This window comes from Phascolarctos cinereus, unplaced genomic scaffold (genome assembly GCF_003287225.1).
Source record: "Phascolarctos cinereus isolate Bilbo 61053 unplaced genomic scaffold, phaCin_HiC Scaffold_726;HRSCAF=1367, whole genome shotgun sequence".
NCBI classification, from domain to species: domain Eukaryota; kingdom Metazoa; phylum Chordata; class Mammalia; order Diprotodontia; family Phascolarctidae; genus Phascolarctos; species Phascolarctos cinereus.
In genome coordinates this window covers 35,798,997-35,822,258 of record NW_027556098.1, presented here as the reverse complement: position 1 = coordinate 35,822,258, position 23,262 = coordinate 35,798,997, and the positions used below count along the sequence as shown (strand labels likewise).

General features: G+C 38.7%; 1 protein-coding gene across 4 annotated transcripts in view; it reads left to right on the top strand.

The window, feature by feature from the left end:
• Positions 1-7,063: 7,063 nt before the first annotated feature.
• The window catches only part of AFF3 (ALF transcription elongation factor 3), a 658,750-nt gene continuing 642,551 nt past the window's right edge, over positions 7,064-23,262 (top strand). For 3 of the 4 annotated variants that reach the window (XR_013482795.1, XM_078146379.1, XM_020992854.2), the window contains exon 1: positions 7,297-7,516. Coding sequence is in view for 3 of the 4 variants with exons in the window: in XM_078146379.1 (XP_078002505.1) it covers positions 7,464-7,516 (53 nt within the window). In the remaining variant the exon portion in view is untranslated. Of the gene's footprint in view, positions 7,173-7,296; positions 7,517-23,262 lie in introns of those variants that run through there. The other variant, XM_020992852.2, reaches the window with a different exon arrangement.

The following is a 23,262-nucleotide window of genomic DNA, read 5'->3' as shown; positions in this document are numbered from 1 at the left end:
CCATTTTGTCTCTCCATTAGTAAGTCCTATAGACATTTGAGGGGTATATAACACCCAAACTTGGCCTTGGAACTGGCCTAACTTCCTAGGAAGCCACAGCACCACCCACCTAAACTGTCTGGGTAGGAGTGCAGGCAAGGGGAAGGCGGATACACAAGTTCTCCACCACAGGATACTATAAGAGAGCCCAAGGCAGAGATGGTCCCTATGCCCCATGTTTCCATGGAAACTTAGGAGGAGTGATGACAGCCAGCACAGCCACACCATCTGTTCTGGGCCTGGTGAATGATACAAAAAAAAGGCACACAGGGACACAGGATGTAACCATCCAGAGATACCTGTAGAGAGGAAAAGTCACGACAGCAGCCTTTTATGAGGGGATGTCTAGATGGGGTGGTACTGTCCTAGAGTCCCAGCCAAGATAGGCACATTTAAAATGTGAGTTTCAAACAGAGGATGGGGGAGTGAGGAGGTGGGGAGGAAGGACAGACTATCCTGCTTCCTTTAGATGCAGGAACAGCGCAGAAGAAACAGCCACTGGATGAAGAAGCAGCATGGAGTGAGGGGGTTAGACCAATACGGTTACAATAGTGGCAGAGGAAGGATGGGGAAGCAATATCTGGAGACACCCTAGCAAGAATGAGAGCCCAGGGCTTGCTTTTAGTGTTGGGCAAAATATTAGAATAGTCTTCCAGGGCCAGCTATTAAGCAATGTTTCCCAACCAGGATTAAAATGCACCCTTCCTCCCTCCCTTCCTTCCTTCCCTCCTTCCTTCCTTCCTTCCCTCCTTCCTTCCTTCCTTCCCTCCTTCCTTCCTTCCTTCCCTCCTTCCTTCCTTCCTTCTTTCCTTCCTTCCTTCCTTCCCTCCCTCCCTCCTTCCCTCCCTCCCTCTCCATTAGTAAGTCCTATAGACATTTGAACAGAAAGCTTCCTTCCTTCCTTCCTTCTTCCTTCCTTCCTTCCTTCCTTCCTCTTCCTTCCTTCCTTCCTCCCTCCTCCTTCCCTCCCTCCTTCCTTCCTTCCTTCTCCTTCCTTCCTTCCCTCCCTCCTTCCTTCCTTCCTTCCCTCCTTCCTCCTTTCCTCCCTCCCTCCTCCTTCCTTCCTTCCTTCCTTCCTTCCTTCCTTCCTTCCTTCCTTCCTTCCTTCCTTCCTTCCTTCCTTCCTTCCTTCCTTCCTTCCTTCCTTCCTTCCTCCCTCCCTCCCTTCCTTCCTCCATCCCTTCTCTCTCCCTCTCAGAGGAAAAAGCCCTTTAATAAGGGTCAGCAAACAGAGATGAAGGTAGCAGGGAGAGGTAGAGGTATAGTTAGGCAGAGAACCCCAGGGTCCTGCTTCATGGGCTCTTTCCTCAGGGATTATGTCCCTAAAGACAGACAGGGAATAGGCATTAGAGAGTACTTCCTCCATGCTGTAGTGAGAACAGTATTCTAGGAATCAGAAGTCATATACAGTCAGCTTTGTGGCTTGTCTGGGGGGCATGTTTTTCTTGCACCCCAAGGGGGTGAATTCATTGTAGAATTCCCTAATGATTTTCTCATAGCCCTAGATTTGGAGCCCAAGGGGTTACGTTGGGAGTGGATTTGAATATGTTATACAAAAATAAAAATAAACTGGGAAAGGTGCAAGTCAAAGGGCAACTCATTTTAACAGTAACTCATTTGTCAGCCCTGCCCTCCTATGTGCTATTAGTATACTTTGATTACTATCATGATGACTAAAAGCTACTATAAATTCAGCAACAATTTTAAATAATTTGTATTTTGTTAATCTCAACATCTACATAATTTGGAAAACAGCAAAATACATGTGTGAGACATTATTCAGCCTACAGAAGGTACGTCTGCTTATTTATTATGAGTCACACTGCATATTTTGTTGGAGCTAAATAAAGATTAAAACGACTATGGTGTGTGTGTTGTGTGTGTGTGTGTGTGTGTGTGTGTGTGTGTGTGTGTGTGTGTGTACACAGACATACAAGGAAGATAAGGAAACCTTGCAATAACTCTGCAGTCCTCTAGGGGTCCTTAGCCCACAGGTTGGGAATTAGTGCTACTGAGAAAGAATGACAGGCAGAGATCTTAGTTGGTCTTGAACAGGAAAGCATGATATAGTGACACTAAGTACTAGGACTTAGATCTGGGTTCAAAACCAGATTCTGCCACTTAATGGCCGTATGATCTTGAGGAAGTATTTCCTCATCTCCAACACAAGGATAATACCTACCTATCACACAGGATTATTGAGGAAAGTGTCACATACATATGTAGTATTATTATTAGATAACCTTATAATAAAGAATGATCTCCTATGGGGTTCACTCCTGCCATCATTATAAAATGCTAACTAGTTAAGCAGCATTTGGTTTTCTTTGATTTCCCTTTTTTTTTTTTTAGGCCCTAATCCAAAGAGCCAGACTTCTTTAGGACTGCTGAAATTCTGGATACTGTCTTTTTGTTCTTGATATATTTATTAGAAGACTTTTAGGGATCCAAGTTTGGGTTTTGGCAGGACATGCACAGTAGCAAAAAGAAAAGAAAAGGGAACGCTTTCCTCTAGATTAGTTGAGTTTATGTATCCTAATGCTTTCATATATACATATATATGTATATATGTGTATATGTATAGGTGTATATGTATATATATGTGTGTATAATATGTACATATATATGTATATACATATGATCTTTTAAGAAGTCCCTCCTTTCATCTCTTCTCCCTCCCAAAAAATACCAGAACTAGTAATTTAATTGAATCTAGTTCTGGTAGTTTGGTATAGTCAACTGAACCATATTATCTTTTCTGGGCCTGATGAAGGATGTTTAAAAAAAAAAGTACCAGTTCCAAAATCCAGAAAAATTCCTCCCACCAATTCCACTCTCTCCCTCTTACATACACTCTCACACAGACTCCTGAGTATTGGGATTATAGTGATGTTGTTTGGATCACTCCCAAGAGAGAAGTTTCCCAGGTCCCAAGATCTTCATTAGTCTGCACAAAGGCCAATATAGCACATCTATTTGGTGGAATTCACCAAAAAGATACAGTCACTAGCTGAAGGAATATTTGTGTAATAATTTGGGGAAAATTTACTCTTTTAGGTTGTGTTTTTTAACCTGTAGGAAGTCCTGACTTCCATTTTGCCTTTTATGAAGGATTTACATTTTTGGTCACTTAGATTCACCTCTCAATTTGTTGTATGTGCCCAGGGGCTTAAGGATAATGGGAATAGCTTAATAAGCCAGATAAATAAGAATAAGTAATAATAAAGATTATTCTGTAACTCTTCCTATTAACTTTTTTATATTTGATCTATAAAACTATTCAGTTAGACCTGTTCCATGGTATAGTAGTAAAAATGTATTCTATAACTGTGATCTTAGTTTCTTCAAAATTCCTCCACTTTCTCCAATAGATGATGTATATTCATACTTCAATGGATGAACATGTATTCATAGAATTAAAATGTTAATAGTAATTTATATGTCACATTGTAGTCTCAATCTGAAAATATTTGTCATTCTGGAAGAAATGTTTTTAAACATCCGTATCTAAATTGCTGGAGGCTCAAGTACACTCATATATTAAAATGAGAGACTATTTAAATTAAAATACATATCTACTTATTAGTCCATATTCTAATTTCAGAGAACTGATTCCAGAATATACTGTAATACCCATAAGCTGCTGAGACATCCCTTATAAAAAAAAAGGGGGGAGGGGTTTTTGGTTCATTTTTTTCCTCTGGGACCACTTATTTACTCTTCAGCCTGCATTAGAGGAGCAGATACCTATCTCCAGCATCAAGACATAGTATCAGAACTTGCAATAAACATGGTTCTGTTTGTTCTCATGCAGTCCTTTGTATAAACATATTTGGTGAGAAAGGAAAGGAATGTCAGATTTGTAAATGGGTTGAGACATTACTTACATTTGAGGCTTCCCAAATAGTCCTGATGGCTGTGCATTGGACAGTTTTAAAGTACTGAGAATATTCCCCCCGCCCTTTTTTAAGGCAGCAGAATTTAAGAGTTCTTTCATAGTTCTCTCTCTCTCTCTCTCTCTCTCTCTCTCTCTCTCTCTCTCTCTCTCTCTCTCTCTCTCTCTCTCTCTCTCTCCCCCCCCCTTTCCTGTCTTTCTCCTTTGTTCTCTGAGAGTACTGACTTGATGTCTCATGCATCTCACTTTTGCCTGTGTAAACATTTCAAAGGTTTATGCTAAAGAGATATTATGAAGACAGATTTATCTAAATGTATTATAGAGTAGACTGTGGTTTGGGACTGCTGCTTCTCACACCTGTATTTTCTCCTATATTAACATTCTCTGTTCTTTTTTAGCCTTGTTATTCTTTCAAACTAAGGGTGGAGATTTTAAAAGGTGTCTAGATTTTTAAGTTTTATAGTAACAGTTGAGCTTTCCTAAACATACTTTTTCCATATTTTGTAAATCTTACTTGTCTGAGGTTCAGTTAGTCCTCTCTCAACAGATTCCATCTTAATTTATCTTTTTTTCCCCCTTTGACTCATAGGAAGGTAGTTTGGTCTAGAGACCCAAGTTTTAGTCCAGCCTGTAACACTAACTAGTTCTATGATTTTTGTCTCATATTTCTCATCTGTAAAATGAGGGAGTTAAACTAGAAGATCCTTTCAGGTCTAAATCCTATATCTATCAGTTCTGGGAAAGAAATAATCACTTCAAAATTAAATGTGTGTGTATGTGGGGGAGGGAATGATAAAAAAAAAAAGATGAGAATCAACGTCTTTATAGAACTGTAATAATTGAGTCACTTTCTAAGCCAACCAAATCCAACCAAACTGGAAAAGATTTGTGTTATCAGGTAATGTCAAATAACATTCAGCATTTTATTGATCTTTTCATCTTCCAAATCTGTTATAGACATTAGCTCATTAATCTTTAAACCACCTTTCCTGAGGCTAGTGAGGTGTTAAGGATTACTTCCCAAGCTTGACCAATGGGAGGGACTATGGCAGAGAGGGATTATATAATTTTCATAAGGGTCTCCAGTTTATAAGGGTCCCATTTATTCTTGTTCAAGATAGAACAAGAGTACTCTATACCATTTAGGACATTTAGGAAAGGAGTTTTTGGAGTTTGATTGGTCAGGAAGATAAGACCTTCATTTGATGTCCACTCTTGATACTCATTTTAGATATCTGTTGTACCCACCACCCATATTAGGCAGTGTGGTACATTGATAAGAGCCTAGAACTTAAGTCACAGAACCTCATATGTGTGTCCGATACGTGTGACTCTACGGACCTCTGTTTCCTTATCTGTAAAATACAAGGATGTATAGATGTACTATCAGGTCCCTTTCAGCTCCAAATCTATGATTCTGTGACCCTCTCCTGTAAGGTATACGCATGGACCATCTGCAACCAAGAAGTGAACAGAGAACTCAGAAACAATCTTAATTTCTATATTCTACAGGAAAAGGTATTGTAACTGTGCCCTAGAAATGCATTCCTTAATATATTTCTGACTAAACAAACTCAAGGGGGTAAATGCCCTTTAATTTAGGCATGTAATAATGATCTGTCATTAAACTACTACTCCTTTCTATACTTGGCCACGTCATAGAAATGATTCTTGGTCCTCCAAAGCTATTCCAATAGAACAAAAGCTGTAGTAAGTACAACTAAGCTGGAAAGGTGTTGGCCTGCTGTGCCTTATTAGAGTACTTAGAGCCCAGACAAGTTTGGAGAGGTTTATCAAAAGAAGGTTGGCTACCAAGTGGTGGATAGTTTTGTTGTTTTTATTTATTTTTTATTTATTTATTTTTGTTTCTTTGCTTGCTATTGCAAATCATGAAGGTACAGGAGAAAGGAGGAGAGGGAAGATGGTTTCTAGGATCTTCCCAAAGAAGTTTATCTGCAACAATGAATCCATAAATCTATTGAAGTGCTAAAGAAGAATTATATTAATAGCAAACATGACTTTTAAACAAAAAGGCTGTCCTTTCATTCTTGCAAGAAACTGAATTTCTTATCATTAAACTTAATTATAATAATGTACTATTTCTTAAAGGAGTGTCGAATAAATCAGATAGAAATTAGGTGGTGCGAGCTTTACATCTGAAGGCAGATTTTTTTTTTTTTTTAGTTCTAACGAAAAAGGAAGAAAAAAAGACCTGGGAAAGGATGGTTCAAAGTATTGTACAATTCAGATGCCAGGCCTTCTACTAAAAAATAAATCACAGCTTTTGATCAAGTCCCCTTGGAAGTGATTTCCTTCCTCTCCTCATTTATTCACTTAACTTTATTAACTTGAGAAATTTTAAATGAGCTGTTTACATCGCTGCTGGAAAGCTTCACAAGTTAACCCTGATCTTTCCTTCAGGGTCAAGGGAATTTCCCCATCACTTCCTCCAGGTATGCAGAAGCGGTCAACCCTGCCTAAAAGGGGCTTCTCCCGAGGGTCAGATGAATTCTAAGAAAGGAAAAAAAGTGAGTAAAGACCAAGTCCGAGCTGGGAAAGGATGGGGGTGGGGATGGGCGGAAGAGGAAGAAATGGTGATGGAAGAGACTGGTTGGAAGGCATTCAAGGGCCCCCAGGAGTCCTTCGATGCCCTTTTTATTTTTCGCCCACTCACAAAAACACTCTGGCTACTCAATGGCAGAGAAAGAGTCAAGTGCAAAGAAAAATACAAGAAAGACGCCACAAATATGAAGTGTGGCCTGCTAGTACAGCCAGATACCTAAGAGCCTGACGGCGAGGGGGGGGGGGGGGAGGAAGAGAGCATGAGAGGGGGCGAGAGAGACAGAGGAGCAGCTGTTGGGTTTTTTTGCAGCGTGCACAGGGAGGGCGCCCGTCTCGAGTGAGTCACACACACATGCGCGCGCGCATACACACACACACACACACACAGACACACACACACACCTCTCAGAGGAGAAAAGGAAGGCTGGAGAGAGGCAGAGGACGGCAGCAGCAGCAGAGAGGAGAGCCGCCAGTGGGCGAGTGGCTGCGCTGGAGGGGGAGGGAGCTTGGGAGGAAGGGAGGAGGATAAAGCAGAGAAGGAGAGTGGGGGAGGAGGGCTCTCAAGAGTGAGTCTGGCGTGTGTGTGTGTGTGTGTGTGTGTGTGTGTGTGTGTGTGTGTCCGTCCGTGTCCGCCGCTGCTCTCTGGCTGCCTGCGTGCAGAGAAGGCAAGGGGGAGGTGAGGGGGAGACTGAGAGCCTGAGAAAGCCCCACAGCCACCCTCCTGGGAGGGGAAGCAGGGAGAGGAGAGGGGCGGGGAGGAGGGGAGCAAAGGGGGAGGAGGGAAGGAGGGAGGGAAGCAGCCAGGCAGAGGGGGCTTTTCTCTCCTCGGCGCAGTTAAGATGCACCTTGAACACACTGTTCTCATTGCAGCGCCCCAGCAGCTACAGAAGCAGCAGCCACAGCAGCAGAAGCAGCCTGGGTTGCAGCGGCGGCGGCAGCAGCAGCGGCAGCGCTGACACATCCCACCATGGACAGCTTCGACTTAGCCCTGCTTCAGGAATGGGACTTGGAGTCTCTGTGGTGAGTCCTGACACTCTCTGCCTTTGACAGGCAGCGGGAGGAGGGGAGGGGAGAACTGAAGGCTGCTCAGCTCCCTTCTGCAACTGCTCCTGCTGCACCTGAGGCACCGGGAAAGGGGCATGTCCGTGTCGATCACCGTGGGGTGGGGGAGATGTGAAGAGGTAGGGATTCGTCTGAGGGGCTGCTCTGCCCCCTTTCTTTTTGCTCCTCTGTTGTACCTCCCCCATCCTATGAATGCACCCTCTCAGCCACCTCCCCAGCTTCTCGTCTTCCTCCCCACTTCCCACTCTGGCCTCTTCAGCCCAAGGGGCCAATGGTCTGAGGAGCGAGGGGCGAAGCTCAGCCCGGAAGGGAAACGGAGGGGAAGAGAAGAGGGGAACCAGTTTCTAGAGCATGTCTTTGGTGCCTAGGGAAGCAACCCCTCGTCTTTCTTCCAACCCTTCTCCTCACCCCCTCCTCCCTCCTCTCACCTCTCACCCTCCCTCCCCCAACTAGTTCAGACCAGCCGCGTCCTGGAGTTGGTGCTGCGGAGCACTGTGCCCGTAGGATGCTTGGTTGCCCCCACCCCCTCCTCGCCTCTCATCATCCCTTCCGGACCTTGCTGGCTTCCTTCTTTCTCCTCCAGTACCCACCCACCTGAGAAGGAAAAGTGTGCAACCAAGAGAAGAGATGAGTGTCTTCAATGGGGGAATTCCAGAGACGTTGGTTTAGAGATGATTCCTTGAGGTTTATAATTCCTCTGGGCCCCCTCTCTTCATCCTTATGCCACCCATCAACTTCTGTTGTTCTGCTCCTCCTACTTCCCAATCCCAACCTAGTCCCCCCCCCATTTATCCCTTTATTCGATGCTTGCTGTTTGCAGTATGAAGATGGGGAGCCAGGGACAAATCTCCCCGTTCTGTTACATTGACTTCCCATAACGAGTAGCTGCTGTACGTAAAAAAGGCTGCTTAAAGCAGTTTAATTCTAGTTGCGGTTGTCTTAAAAATCCTATTGGCTGCTTCATCATCCCCCTCTATCCCCCCTCTCCGTCCCTTCACTATCTGTTAAATGTTTGGAACCATTCTCTTCAGGTAGTGAAATTACAGCCTGCACATTCCTGGAGGAACTTGTGTTATATTTAATATTTACGGGGACGAACATCTGCTGGAACAAGCATATTAACTACATTTTGTTGTTGTTGTTGTTGTTGTTGTTGTTGTTGTCATGCCTCTGGTAATTGCTTATTTGTGGAGCTGGACAGTTTCTTTTCTTTTTTCTTTTTCTGCTTCAGATCAGATAAGTGTTCACATGTCTTTAAAACTCAAGCGCTTTGCCTTTAGCACCCATTGTTTAAAAAATGTGAAACATGCTATTTTGGGTCCACTGGTATATAAATGCCACATATCATATTAGGATTGGATTCCTTGTCTACTCCTTTGGTATTTAGTGTTTCAGTGACTGTATTTTATATTTTCAATGACAGGTGTAGCCAAAAACCTGGACACAAAAGCCAATGTGCTACTGAACAGCTTCTATTAAAAGATTTCACGATTAGGGCAGCTTCCTGCTCATACTGTTGCCTCTTAAAAAACACACAAAGATGGGGCCTTAATGAAATAAAACTTTTATGCATTAAGTTGGGAACTTCAAAGAGTCAATAGACTATGACTATGAAACATGCTATTACTGTAGAACAGATACTAATTACCACGGGACTGCTCCTGGCTTCTCTACTTGAGGTTATTTCAGCTTTTCAGTTATATCACCTATTACTGCAGGAATTTATATCTTTGTCATGTTGGGTCTTGGAACAAATGCAGTATCTTTCCAGGTACAAATGTATTCTTAAAATGAGTTTAGTTCATTTTAAAGGGCAGTTTTCCAAGCAAGGACAATTATTTATTATTTCAGGGTATTTGGGATGCTGCTGTCCATTTGCTGACTGAAAATGAAACAGAAACAACTCTTTGGCTTCTATAAGGTAGTTAATCATTATTATGGATTAACGCCAAGACATTTATTATTTTTAAACAATGTAAAGAAGTGAAAAGAAAAACATTTTTTTAAAGTCCAGCCATATATGATCTGATTTTTTTTTAACCTTAAAAATAGATCAAGAGAAGCAACATGGCATAATGGAAAGAAAGATGGCCTTAAGGCTAGCTAGACCTGAGTTCAAGTCCCACTCCTTGACACACACTGACTAGTTGATCTTGTCCAAGTTATTTATTTAACTTCACGGTGCTTTGGGCAACATTCTAAGACTGTAAGTTGTAAAAAAAGTTATGACCTACACTGTTAGAGGGAATTTCATCATCTGGGAGATCCCTATACAGCTCTAGTCACTATTCCATGTGTTTGATATGATTGGAGCAGTATTTCTAGTTTTTCAAACCAGATACTGAATTCACATTTCACAAAAGTTAATAAGTTTGTGAATCAAGGTGTTTTTTTTAAAGGACCCTGCACTTGGAGAAGGGATTTCTACATTTTTCAGAAGTTAAACTAGAAGACTTCTCAGGTTTCTTCTGATATTGAGATTCTGTGAACTAGTATTAGAATAAATATTTCATGAAGTCTAGCTGTAATTCAGTTAAAATTATTCTGAGCTTTTGAATATTGTCTTCCATTAAAAAAACCCCCTAAACTCTCCAAACCATATATATACATATATGTACACATATACATATGTACACATATAATATATATGTGATATATGTAATATATATATACATACAAAAGCAAGTTTATGGCATTTATGGGGTTTAAAAATTTACAGACAGCCAAAGCAATTCTAGAATCATATTGGCAAATTTTAGTGTGATTAATAAAGTTATAATTTAGAAAACAAAAAGTTATACACTTGAAGGAAAATATTTCAGGTATAATTTTTCTTTGTCAGACAACATAAATCTAAAACCAGCATAGCGTGAGTTAAATAAAGGAAAAAAACTTTTTTCTTGATTACTTGGAAGAGGAAATCCCAATTTTTACATTTTTTTCCTAATAGAAAAATAGAATTAAAGTCAATCAAAATCCTTTTCTTAATTGGCAAGCATTTCTTTTTTTCCTCTTCCCACAAAACAAGTTGTGGTCTGTCAGGGATGCCTTGACATTGCATCTGATGTAGCATAGTGGAAGTTTGGTGGTCAAAGAACTATTTATACATGGATATCCCCGAATGGTTATGCTTAAAGCTGTGTTTAATGCAGGCAAAATGAAGAGTTTATTCCATTTGTTACTAGAAAAATTTGATAATTTAAGTAGACAGTCTGGACTAACTAAGCAAAACCTCTTTTGGATGCTAAATAGTAGTTTTTAAGCCTGAATTATTCAGATCACTGCCTCAACTTTTCACTTAAAATATATCATAAAAGTTGCATTGTGATCCCTAGTTTCATCTGTGACTCCACTTCTCATTTCTTAGCCCCTGTTTAAGAAAAGTAGATGGGGCAGATATCTGAGAATGGGCATCTTTCCATTTTCTGCCCCTGGTTCTGCTTTGATTATTTTTTCTGCACTATTGGGGGTAAAGGACCTCTCAGTCTTCCTATTCCACTCTAGTCTGATCTTGGTCCTAATCCTAACTTTCTAAAGCCTTTGCTACAATATTAGCTTTCACTTCTCTTCCCTTTGTAGAACATGCAGATGACAATATATACTCCCCACCAGGTTGGCAATATTCTCATTGTCTCTCTGAATGTGTAGCTCTATTAAATCAGCAGGTATTAAGGGCTTACTTTGAGCAGAGTGTTAGTGGTAGATATATGGCAGACACAAAAGCAAGACAGTCCTTGACTGCCCTCAAACAGCTCACATTCTAGAAATGGTAAAATCACAATTACCAATTAATTCGTGACAGAAATAATGTTATTGACACAGTATTTTCTATAATACATAAAGTATCTTTCAGTTAATAGCATGGTTTCAGCTTTTCCTTTCCAAAACAACATATTAAAAACTCTAATTTGGCCTCTGTTAATAAATTAGGCATATACACCTTAGTCATTAGGTAGAAAGTCATTATTGAAATGCAAAATAATAAATACATAAATAAAGATACTACAACTACCACTACCATCACCACCCCTACCACTATTGCCACTGCTGCTGCTGCTGCTGCTGCTACTGCTACTACTACTACTACTACTACTACTACTACTACTACTACTACTATTACTGCTACTTCATCTAGACCCTAAAGATATAAAACCTTCTTGTTGTCCAGAATTTAAAATTTTGCTATCGTTTATACCTTAGTCATTTATTATCTTGTTCTATCTGCCCTATTAGATCAGAAGCTCCTTGAGGGTAGTTTTGGTGTCCTATCTATCTTTGTGTCTCCAGAGCTTAGAACAGTGTCTTGTATACAGCAGATGTTGAATAGATGTTTATATGATCTGAATTTAATTGAACACAAGGCAATACTGATTCCATTTTACTCAAATACTTTCTGTGTTAACTTTTTTTTCCAAGATGAAAGCTTTCATAATTACAGTAAATGAAGTATTTAATATCCATCCTTTCTCTACTGTATCTACAGTCAGCACATATTGTGTGTGTAGGTGGGTGCTTACTAAAATGAAGATGATGGATATATTATTCGTGGTGAAGTGTTTCCTTCTGATGCTCCTGATTCTCTTGTGAAATGTAGAATATTGAGAATAAAGTTCTATTTGTATACCTCACTATAGAATAGAGATGATCTTGGATATGCTAAGGCTATCATTCTGAAAAAAGATTTAAAGGATGATCTCAGGAACAGTCTATAGTTCTGTCTTCTGAGGACCGGCTTAGCTAAGTATAGAGAGGCTAATCACTGGGTTGGCAGTGGAGTGATAAATTTCTCAGCCATGGCACTTCTCAAAAACCAGCTCCTACGTTATAAAGGGGTTGTACTCAATGTCAGTGGAAGCTGTACCTACAATGATGATATTATTTTTCTCTTAAATATTGAAGAAAAGTATTGTTAAAAGATAAAAATGTAATTTTGGGAAAGTTCATCTATAAACAAAAATAGATCAACAATTATATTTTAGATTTCTTGGCCTCAATAAAGTTCTTTGGGAAGAACATAGTTAAAATTACATTGAAATGAAAACTCTACCAAAAAAACCCCTAAGTAACCCTTCAAACTAGGTAGCAAGAATTTTCATATTTAATGGAATGATTCTTTGATAAAAATAATATTCACCCCCCAAAATTTTAAAATATTATGATGGTATCAAGGTCCTTGGTGACAAAAACAAAAAAAACATGAACTATGATTTAATAGCATTTTATGATAACATAATATTTCCTTGTCTTTAAAAATAAAAACTAAAAATCTATTTTGAGGATTGTCCATTCTCTTAAGCCTAGGAATTTAGAATTTGATTGCCTCTAGTCCTGACTCTGCTTTGTCTTAGGCACTTATTCACCATCGTGAATCACTTATGAAATGGGAGCAGTCATAATGATATTCCTCACAAAGTTGTGATGTTAAATAATATTATCAATTGCTCCATGAATGCTAAGCATAATACTTCTTCCCCTCAAAATCTTAATCCTTTAAAAACAAATATGAACACATAAAAAAGCCTTATTGGTAGACACATGGCCCATCCAATTCAGTGTTCCATCTCTGAGGATAGCCCAGTGACATTTTCTTTCAAATGGTGGTTTCCCTCTTCCAATGCAGGCCAGCACGTTCTCTGCAACTTGGAGTCTGAGAACATTACCTGCAACACTGACAGGTCATGTGAAATGGTATATGAACAGGCTATGAAAACATAGCCAGTATGGCTAAGAGGCAGGATTTGAACTCAGGTCTTCCTGCCTCCAAAGTGACTCTCAATAGATTAGGCTATACTGCCTCTTGTGTATATGCACATATATGCAGACTAATGCACCGCTATTTATGGTTGCACTACTAATACATGTAGGTATTTAATTATTAAATCATTTCTAACATTTTCCTGAAAATAAATAAACAATCATATTGAGTTATTTCATTTAGCGTCATGGATGTCATTAAATTACATCAAGCCAATCACTGTTTTGTTTCTATAGAAATTAATATATAGCCGATTGTGCCAGGATGGCATGAGAGGTCTGAAATCATGTCATCTGGAAGAGGGAATAGATTTGATTTGTGAATTTCTAGAAGGCAGAGCTAAGATAAGTAAGTGGAAGTTACAAGGACAGATTTCATCTCAATATAAGGAAGAACTTTCTAAGATTTAGAACTGTCCAAATATGGAATGAGCTGCTTGAGAATATAATGAACTCTATATCTCTAGAGGTATTCAAATAGAAGGTGGATAGCTATCTGAGTAATACTGTAGAAGTGGTTTCTGCAGTGTATTTGACAAAGTCAACACTAAGATCCCTTCTAACTCTAAATCCTTTGACTGTGTGTACTAATGGAGGATGACAGATTTTGGATAAAGCAAAATTCATTTATCTCATTCATTTTTATATTTTATGTCTTTCATATCTCAATGGTAAGGGGTAAATACATGTTTTTAATTCCTCCCCAATGGGTCTCATCATCATTAGCATTGGACAAGTAGTTGATTTGAAGAGACTCTGTTTCTCTGAGAGCAGTTCCCTATAATACCTCAGTTTTGTCTTCTTGTATGCCTGAAAGTAATTTGGAGTTATCTTTTATGTAGACATGATAATAATTTTCAAAAGTTCTACAGGAGACTCCTATGGGGGTATGAGAGTCTTAGGTAAATTGCTCTTGTCACACCTCAGCTGTTTTCCTATCTGTAGAGCATCAGAGAAGATTTGGCATCATCTCTCATTGAAATGCTAATTAGCTCTCCAGTAGTTTACTTAAAAAGTAGTCTTCTCTGCACAGGTTAATAAGCATCAACCTTGGGAAATCACAGATCTGCTTTTACTTTTTTAGATTTCACAGCTTATTTTTGAAATAAGGGTTTATTATCCTATGGAATTCTGAGGGTTTTTGCATGTTTGTGAAGGAATGACTTAGGTTTAAGATATTTATTTTGGAACCTTAGGTGTCATGTGTCAGTTTAAATAGCTGTCACCTGGGAGTGAAGGTACCTTTGACATTCAAAAGCTATTTGGAAATACTGGATTGTCTTCTCTGGGGATGCAGCCTAAGAATGAATTGTGGAAGAGTTGGGGGAGAGGGCAGGCGTGAAGGCTGGATTTTTATAGGAATAACATTAGCATTTCACAATGCCTGAAGGTTACATTTGGGTCCAGCATTTATTTTTATTATTCTGAGCCTTTCTGGCAAGTAAAATCCTGGTGTGAGTTTTACTTTGTTTTGTTTCTTGCTCTAATTGGGCCCAAGTGGGGACAATGTATGGTAGGAAATTAAAAACAATATAAAACAAAGACATCCCTGGGAAAAAATAAATTCAGGAATAAATGGGTTAACCATTATTCATACTATTTCAGTTGTTCCTATCTGCTCTTCACAGTTGTGATCCTCCAGCTACCACAGCAGCTTATCAGGGGATAAAATTGTGCTGTGGGCTACAGTTAGACTTTTCAACACTTTGGGGTTTGTCAGGGATCTCTTGGAATCTCTAACAGACACCCAAGTCCCAGGATAAGTTATTTTTCTCCCAGGGACTCTGGGGAACAATTCTTTACAGAATCACTGTACTACTGTCTTGGGACCAAGACTGGAAACTGGTTTTTCCCTAGTGTCCTGTTAGAAAGACAACCCTGCCCTCTCCCTGGAGCGTAGAACAAATGCCATCAGCCTTAGATGCCCCCATTATAGGTGCCAGATGCCACCTTCCACAATGATTACTCTGAATGGAGGTACACTAGGTTGGCAGACCTAGCTATAGAACTATTGGACAGATTCATTGAAAATTCCCTGTATCCTATTGTATCAGGAAAATATGGACAAAGGGGTATATTGTGTCAAGGAGGTGACACAGGAGGGAGTGATGGTGGTCTCTATTTTGCTTTGATATATGCTTTGGGATTTGGGTAAGGAGAGTTATGCGTTCACCATCCTAACTGGGTTTTGTTTAGACATGTTAAAAATCAGTTTTCAATTGTGAAGCATACCAAAGGACAGGAGGGCCATGAGTCTTAGAAACATACTGTGAAGTAATGGGGGGGTGGGGGTTTGGGGGGGAAGGGAATTCATTGGTGACTTGGATAAAGGCATAGATGGTATGCTTATCACATTTGCAGGTCACAGGAAGCTATGAGGGATAGATAACACAGTAAATGATAAAGTTGGGATTTCAAAAGATCTTGACAGGCTAGAACATTAAATTGTAGCTAATAACATTGAAATTTAATAGGGATAAATGTAAAATCTTATAGTTTAGTTCAGAAAAATCAACTTTACATGTTCAAAATTGTGGAAGTGTGCCTAGACAGTGGCTTGTCTGGGAAAAATAAAAGATCCAAGGCTTTTGGTTGACTGTAAGTTCACTACAAGGCAAAGTGAGATAAAGCATCTAAGAAAAATAATGCAATCATGAGCTGTTTTCATGGGAGCATATTGTCCAGGACTAGGGAGATGATAGAAATACTGTTCTCTTCCATGGTCAGTCAACATTCCAGTATCGTCGCCTTTTAGTGAGGACATTATAAACTGGGGAGCTTCCAGGGCAGGACAACCAAGCAGATGAAGGACTTTAAGTTTGTGGAATATCGGAACTCGTTGAAGGAGCTGAGAATATTTAGCATGGAGACAAAAATATTTAGGGGACCCATCTTAACTGTTCTCAAGCATTTGAAGCACTGTAACATGGAAGAAGGAATGGATTTGTTTTTGCTTGTCCCCAGAAGGCAAAACTGGTATCACCAGGGGAGGGGGGGAGTTTCTAAGAAGCAAATTTACTTTTGAGGTAAAGTTTTTGTTGTTGTTCAGTCATTTCAGTCACGTCCAAATCTTCGTGACCCCATTTGGGGTTTTCTTGGCAAAGATACTGGAGTGGTTTACCATTTCCTTCTCCAGCTCATTAAGTAAAATTCCTTTAAAATGAGAGCTATCCACAAGTGCCTTGGGAAGAAGTTTACCATTAGCAGTATGCTGATAAATGTTTAACAACTGGATCTCCAAAGGGGGAAAAATTATACTGCATGACATTTTAAAGTTTAATTGACATTATTAAATTTTCCTATTACTTTCTTAAGTCTAGACAATCAACAAAACAATAAATCAAGCCCTGATTGGTAGCATTTGCTGATTTCTGAGATATATATATATATATATATGCTCACACTGAAAATTTTATAATCTGCTTGGCATACGCCTAGAATTTAACCCTCATTAGACATTTTTGAGCAAAAGCTGGATGTTGATTTCTGTTTAGGTACAGGATAGGCTAGATGGGTCTGAGACCCCTTGTAACTCAGAGATTCTTTGAGTCTATGTTAGTTTGGGACTAATAATTTGCTTTGGATAATAAACATTTGAAAATTTAGAGCCAAGTGTGCTTCAAGTGGGAAGCAGAAGAAATAGGGAAGGACATAAGAGTAATAATGCTTGAGACAGAATTTAACCATCTTTCTTTAGGCAGTTGAGTATTTCTTCTGTATGGTTTGGCTCCCTCGCGAGTACTACTGTCATCAGAGCCCAATGGCAGTGATATTATCATGTACGATGATGCTGCAACATGTAGGTTGCCTGATTGATTGTATTTAACCATTTCTAATGCAATATTAACTTCCACTAATTTAGTCTACCCTTTGAATGTCAGGCTCTCATGGTCCTCAGTTGGAGCTCGGTTCTTAAAAAGGTTATAGGCCAGGCCTGTGGTGGAGGAGGCATTTATTTATTTATTGCCTCAATTTATAAAAGCACTGTTGATGCCCCTCCATGCACATTCAAGAAAATTCCATTTAGTGGGTTTTGAGAAATAATATGAATAATGACATAGTCAAATAATTTAGACAAAAACCTTATTAAAGACATAGGCTATCTGTCATCCTCTAAGGTCAACAGGTTTGTACTCTGATGGACCCTCAGGAGAAAAAAAAAACATAAGATAGGAAGGAGTCTTCTATGAAACTAAATAAATAATGTGAAAATTGTTATTACAGATCTGCATAAAAAGTCAGCTTTCAGAAGTCTAAGGTACTACTGAATGGCCATAAGAAAACAAAAACATTTATTAAACACTATGTGCTAGGCTTGGTGCTAAGCACTGGGAAGATAAATACAAGAAAAAAACATACTTATCCTCAAGAGGCTTACATTTTAATGAAAGAAGACCACACACAAAAGGGAGCAGAAAAGGGAGGTGCTGAAGGTACCTTCTTGTGGGTATGATATTGAAGTCCAGAAGGTAAGAAGCATAGATGGGAGGAGAATGAAAGTTGGCCAGGCTAGGCCCCTTTGCAAAACTGGCGCTGGAAATGGGAAGAACTCACCAATGTGAGAAAGGGGCTGGCATGATGGAAAGGTTTTCCATGGTGAGAATTCTGACTATAGGGATAGGTGGATGGATGCTGCAGGGTGAAGAAACCCTCGTTGCTAAGGGAGGTTCCAGGGGGACACTACAGTTGGAACGTAATATTAAACTCTGGAAACTCAGAAACACAGGGGGGAGAGCTTCAAGTAAGACTTATAATTAATTATCAATTTAGTAATTCTGAATTTTGGAATTAGGTACTTTCTGTTGTTGAGAAGAGAGACTTATAGTGATGCCCTGCTCTCTTCTTGCTTCATGTGACAGGTGAGAGCTACCTTGTCACTTCTTTGAAAGGTTGTGAGTGGTGAGTACTGCTAGCATGTCAACTCTCTTATAAAGGTCAATGCCTTTCCTAGTCCTTGATTCTGCATCAAAGAAGCAAGCCAAACTAGAGGCCCGGATCAGTGTAATGGCTCTATGGAGAGTGCTGGTGAGTAGCTAATGGATCCTTCCAATTCTGCCTTCACAGGTTCCTCACAGTGGCTAAAGCCTCTGTGGTGTGTAGTGGAACGAGACCCAGATTTTCAGTTTGATGAGAGAGGTTTAAATCTTCGTTCAGTCACATTCTACCTATGTGAACTTAGTCACTTAACCTCAGCTATAAAATGAAGGAGCATAATTAGATGACCTCTAAGGTTTCTTTTAGCTCTAAATGTTGTGACCTATAATCTCTTCCCATGAGTGCTGAACAGTCTTCTTGATTCACCATTTTGTGGTAGATAGGGAAGTTACCTATCTGATTCGGTGACTGGGTTAAGAGGCCCCAGGGTAAGCTGTCTTCCTGAGGAAATACACTGTAGCATCAAAACGAATGGGGAAAAAATCATCCTAATCTAATTTACATCCATACCAATGCCCTTTCCTTGTATTTTTATAGATCTGATATATGAAATCAAATTGTATAATCTGTTAGCTCATTTCCGTACCATGGTACAGCACATGAATATATGCATGTATAAGTGTATAAGGATGAAACATTTACCCTTAACTGCACTGACTGTGCTTAGGGAAGAATGAATAAAGTGCATGGACTACCTGGATAGTGCTGATCTGCTGTGGCTGGACTGCCGTTGAATTTTTTTTTTTTTGAGACCTCAGTGCAGCTATCATGAGCAGTGTCTACAGTGTCTCATATCAAAATTACATTTATGCTCCTGAAAATGCATTTTATGTTGCACAATGCTGACCTACCTATTAATGTCCAATTTCATTTTGAAGGGGGAACAAAAAGAGCTATTTTAATATAACACGTATTGCTTTTTTCCCCCCTTTTTAAGAACTAACCCTTTCAGATGATTTTTCTCCTAGGGTTTTTTTTTTAAACAAAGCAGATTCAAAATCTTGCAGTATGCACAGGGTAAATGGATTGGAGCTTTTGACTGGCAGGGGAGTTACCAGAACGCTAGCTTCCTTCCCAGCCCCCCTATTTATATTAAAGCCCCAAGGATGAGTTAAGATATTCAGAGTTTGAGGGAGTTAAAATTTACAATCTGGAAGAAAATGTATTACTCTTCCTTCTCATATCTGGATAGGAAATTAGGAGTGCAAACGAAGCTCCAAGTAAACTGGGGAGGTGGCACGATTATGGTTTTTTTTAAAACTCTCAACCACCTAGATGAACAAGTTGACACCCTAGAGCCCCAAAGTTTTATGTGTAATGATAAAACTCAGTATTGATGGTTCCAGACATTCTTAGTGACCCACAGTCCTCCAGATTTATAGGTCTGTGTATATATATATATATTCTTTTCCTGGGGAGATTTAGGAATGATTGGAAGAAAGATTGCTGGAATGGAGGGGTTGTAAACTGTACGCTGAGTTGGCATGCTTGCAATTGGAATAATGATTCTTATGAGGAATATATCAGACTTTGGAAACAGAGAAGTGGTAAACATCAGATATTAGGAAAGGAAATATAAACAAAAAGGACTAAGTAAATATTTGTTGAATGGATTAGTGAAGGGCCTAAACAGGGCCAACTCAGGATGAGCTTCTTTCTCACTGTCAGGAAATCAGTATCTAATGAAGATAAGTAAAATGACATTAATTCAGAACTAATCAGGACAAGGGAGGTTATTCTATTCAAATTAGTGAAAAATCTTAATGCTAGAATAATTTTTCTTTATTTAATTACTTTAAAGTGATGTGTGTGTGTGTGTGTGTGTGTGTGTGTGTGTGTATGTGTGTAGTATATATACAACTAACTATAAATTCTAGCCCTGACCTGGCCACTCAGTAGGTGTGTGACCTTGGGCAAGTCATTTGACCTTGGTCCTAGTTTGTCCAACTATAAAATGAGAGGTTGCCCGATATGATCCTAAACTTCCAGTGCTAAGATTTTGGTTTGTTTATCTATTTATCATCTATAGATCAATCATCTATCATTTATCTCTATTCTTTCTCTCAGTGGATGTCCATATCTCTCTCTACAGAGATATGTACATATATGTATCTATATGTACACTCATGCATAAATACATATATATTGTTCAGTTATTTCAGTCGTGCCCAACTCTTTGTGAACTCACACATACATATACACACATATATTTAAAAAAACTACATATAACTAATAAACAACTTTGCACCAACATATAAATGAGATGTTATTGGACCAAAAAATGTAACTTATAATAGGACCTTTATATGTATATATATATATATATATATATGTGTGTGTGTGTGTGTGTGTGTGTGTGTGTATATATATATATATATATATATATACATATATATATATAATTAAAATAAAAGCACTAGCCTTACAGTAAAAAAAAAAACCAACATTGATCTATAACCAATGGACGTGATGCCTTCAAACCTTTGTTCTCTCACTTACTACATGCAAGACTTTGGACAAAGCATTTAAATTCTATGGTCTCAGGCTCCTCATTTTTAAATGAAGGTTTTACCATATGGCCTCTGAGGTCCCTTCAAGCGCTGTACCTATGAGTCTATATTTATACTACTTAAAATAAAAAAAAACTTCTGAAGTCATTTAAAATTCCATACTCTGTCTCACTCATTGAAAATTTTGAATTATTAGAGTTCTAATTAATGAGACATCACTATGGCTGAAGTGAGTATGGCTTCCTGTCACATTTCAGTAGTGCTCGGTTTGTCAGTATTTAAAATCTAGAAAAAGCACACTATCTACATATTATTTTCTTTTAATTATTTGCATGGTTATAAAACCACATCATTGACAAGTTTTATGGATGAAGAAAATGGTAACAACTGTTCACCACAGCTGCTGAAATCTACCTCAACACCTGATTATAACTTTATTAATAACGATAATGACAGTATGGCAGTAAAAGAGTGGAAATAACATAGAGATAGAATCTGGATTTTTGTATAAGGTATTCCTCATACAGACTCCCTTAAGGTTTCTTTTCAGGGTTGTGCCTATAATAGGTATGGACCAGATGACCTCTGACATCTCTTCCAGGCCTATGATTTTATGATTCCATAAAGAGGGTTATTAATATAAAAGTTAACCATCTTTGAAGAAACGGTAAGAGGCAATGAACTTAATTTGTATCAGGAGGGAATTTAGGCAAAACAAAATGAAGAGCTTCTTGATTTAAGGGGTTGTGAGACATTGAAACAGGTAATGGAGAGAACTTACAGATTTTCTTCCTTTAGATATTACTAAGAATAAGATCAGCTTGGGGGGTAGTAAGTGCGTAGGGTTTGGATTCCAAAGACCTAGAATCATATCCTAGATCTGCCATGACCTTTGGATCTCAGTTTCCTTATCACCAAAAGGAGATTGGATCAGATGGCTAGCTCTAAAACTTGTAATTTTATAAAAACATAAGCTTTGCAGGGTGGATTAAAAAGTCTATCAACTTGATAAAATTATAACAATGATCATTCTCTGACTTAGAGAAGAATAAAACCACTGCCAGGGGTTGAATTTTCAACTTCGATTAAATTTCTTTTGACCTAATTTCTCTTAGGATTAGCCTAATTTTTTCTAGGCATTAGGCCTGTGCTAGTTTAATGAATGAAATAAGCATTTATTAACTTAGAGGGAGATAAACTGAGTAAGAGCTTCCTCCTGTTGAGAACATGGGCTATAGCATATTCTTCTTTGTATCTCCCATTGCAACTACCACCATATTTTGCACATACATGGTAGTCAATATCTTTTTGTTGATTCATTATTATTAGTGTATGAACACATATACTATACATCACTTCTATTTAGAATTAAATGGAGTATGGGAGGGCATTATATCCAAATTAGTAAGAAGTTTCAATAGTAGATTTAAAAAATCATATTCTGCTTATCGCACACACTAAGCTTTGCTGTTTGTGACTGTTAACAAGTCATGTGATATCTCTTAGATTTAGTTTCTTAAACTAAAAAAATGAGGTTGTTGGAATAAAGCATCTCAAGAATCCCTTATCTCTCTAAGACTCTATGATGTTATATAATTGTAAAATACATTTACACACATAACTAATGGAGAGAACCCTAGTAACCATGAGGGCAACTAATGATATTCTGCCAGGTGAATAGACCTTTTTACTACCCAGCAAAGCTAGTCTATCTTCTTCATACCACTGAAGAAAAAAGTCTCCACTTTTCAACTCTGTTTCAATGTCCCACCTAACCTCTTTAATGATGATAGTATTTATTTTGTTCTTCTGAATTTCTCATGATACAGATTTTCTCCCTGATTCCCCCTTTTGCCTCTCCTACCCACCCCCAAAGCACACAACCACAACCTCTCCCAACTCCCCCCACCAACCCAGTTTCCAACTCAGGCGAACTAAAGAACCAAGTCTTAAATGTCCTGGAGCTTTAGTTGACCCTAAGAAGTTTCTAAATTAATGCTTTATCTCTATGATAGCATTGCTAGTATTCATTGCCCTTGGTACTAAGGGGTCAGGTCTAGTCCTGCCTCATTGCTTCAGATGAATAAATGCTCTTTATTTCATTATGATCACGGCTTTGTTCAGTACCAGCATGTTTCCTCTTCAATTTCTTGACCTATGGTGACCCAGGCTTCTTATGAAGTCTGATGGATTATAGCATATGTTGTAAAAGCATGAGTTAAATGATTTTGACCTCCAGGCAAGTGGAGTGATGTACTCAGTTTTTATATAGACCAGATTTGGGTACTTCTTTTTCTGCTTCCCCCTCCTCTCATCTCTGCATTAATTACTAATATAGCTCATAAGATGACATGGTATCAAACTGCTCTCCTACGGGAAACCTGAAGCTAAGTAATTCTACTCATCTCAAATTAAATTGCCAAATCAACAAGCTCTAAAGGTTGTTTATGACATCTATCTGGTTTGCCTAATTGCAAAGAAATAAAAAATTACTAAGTGGACCAA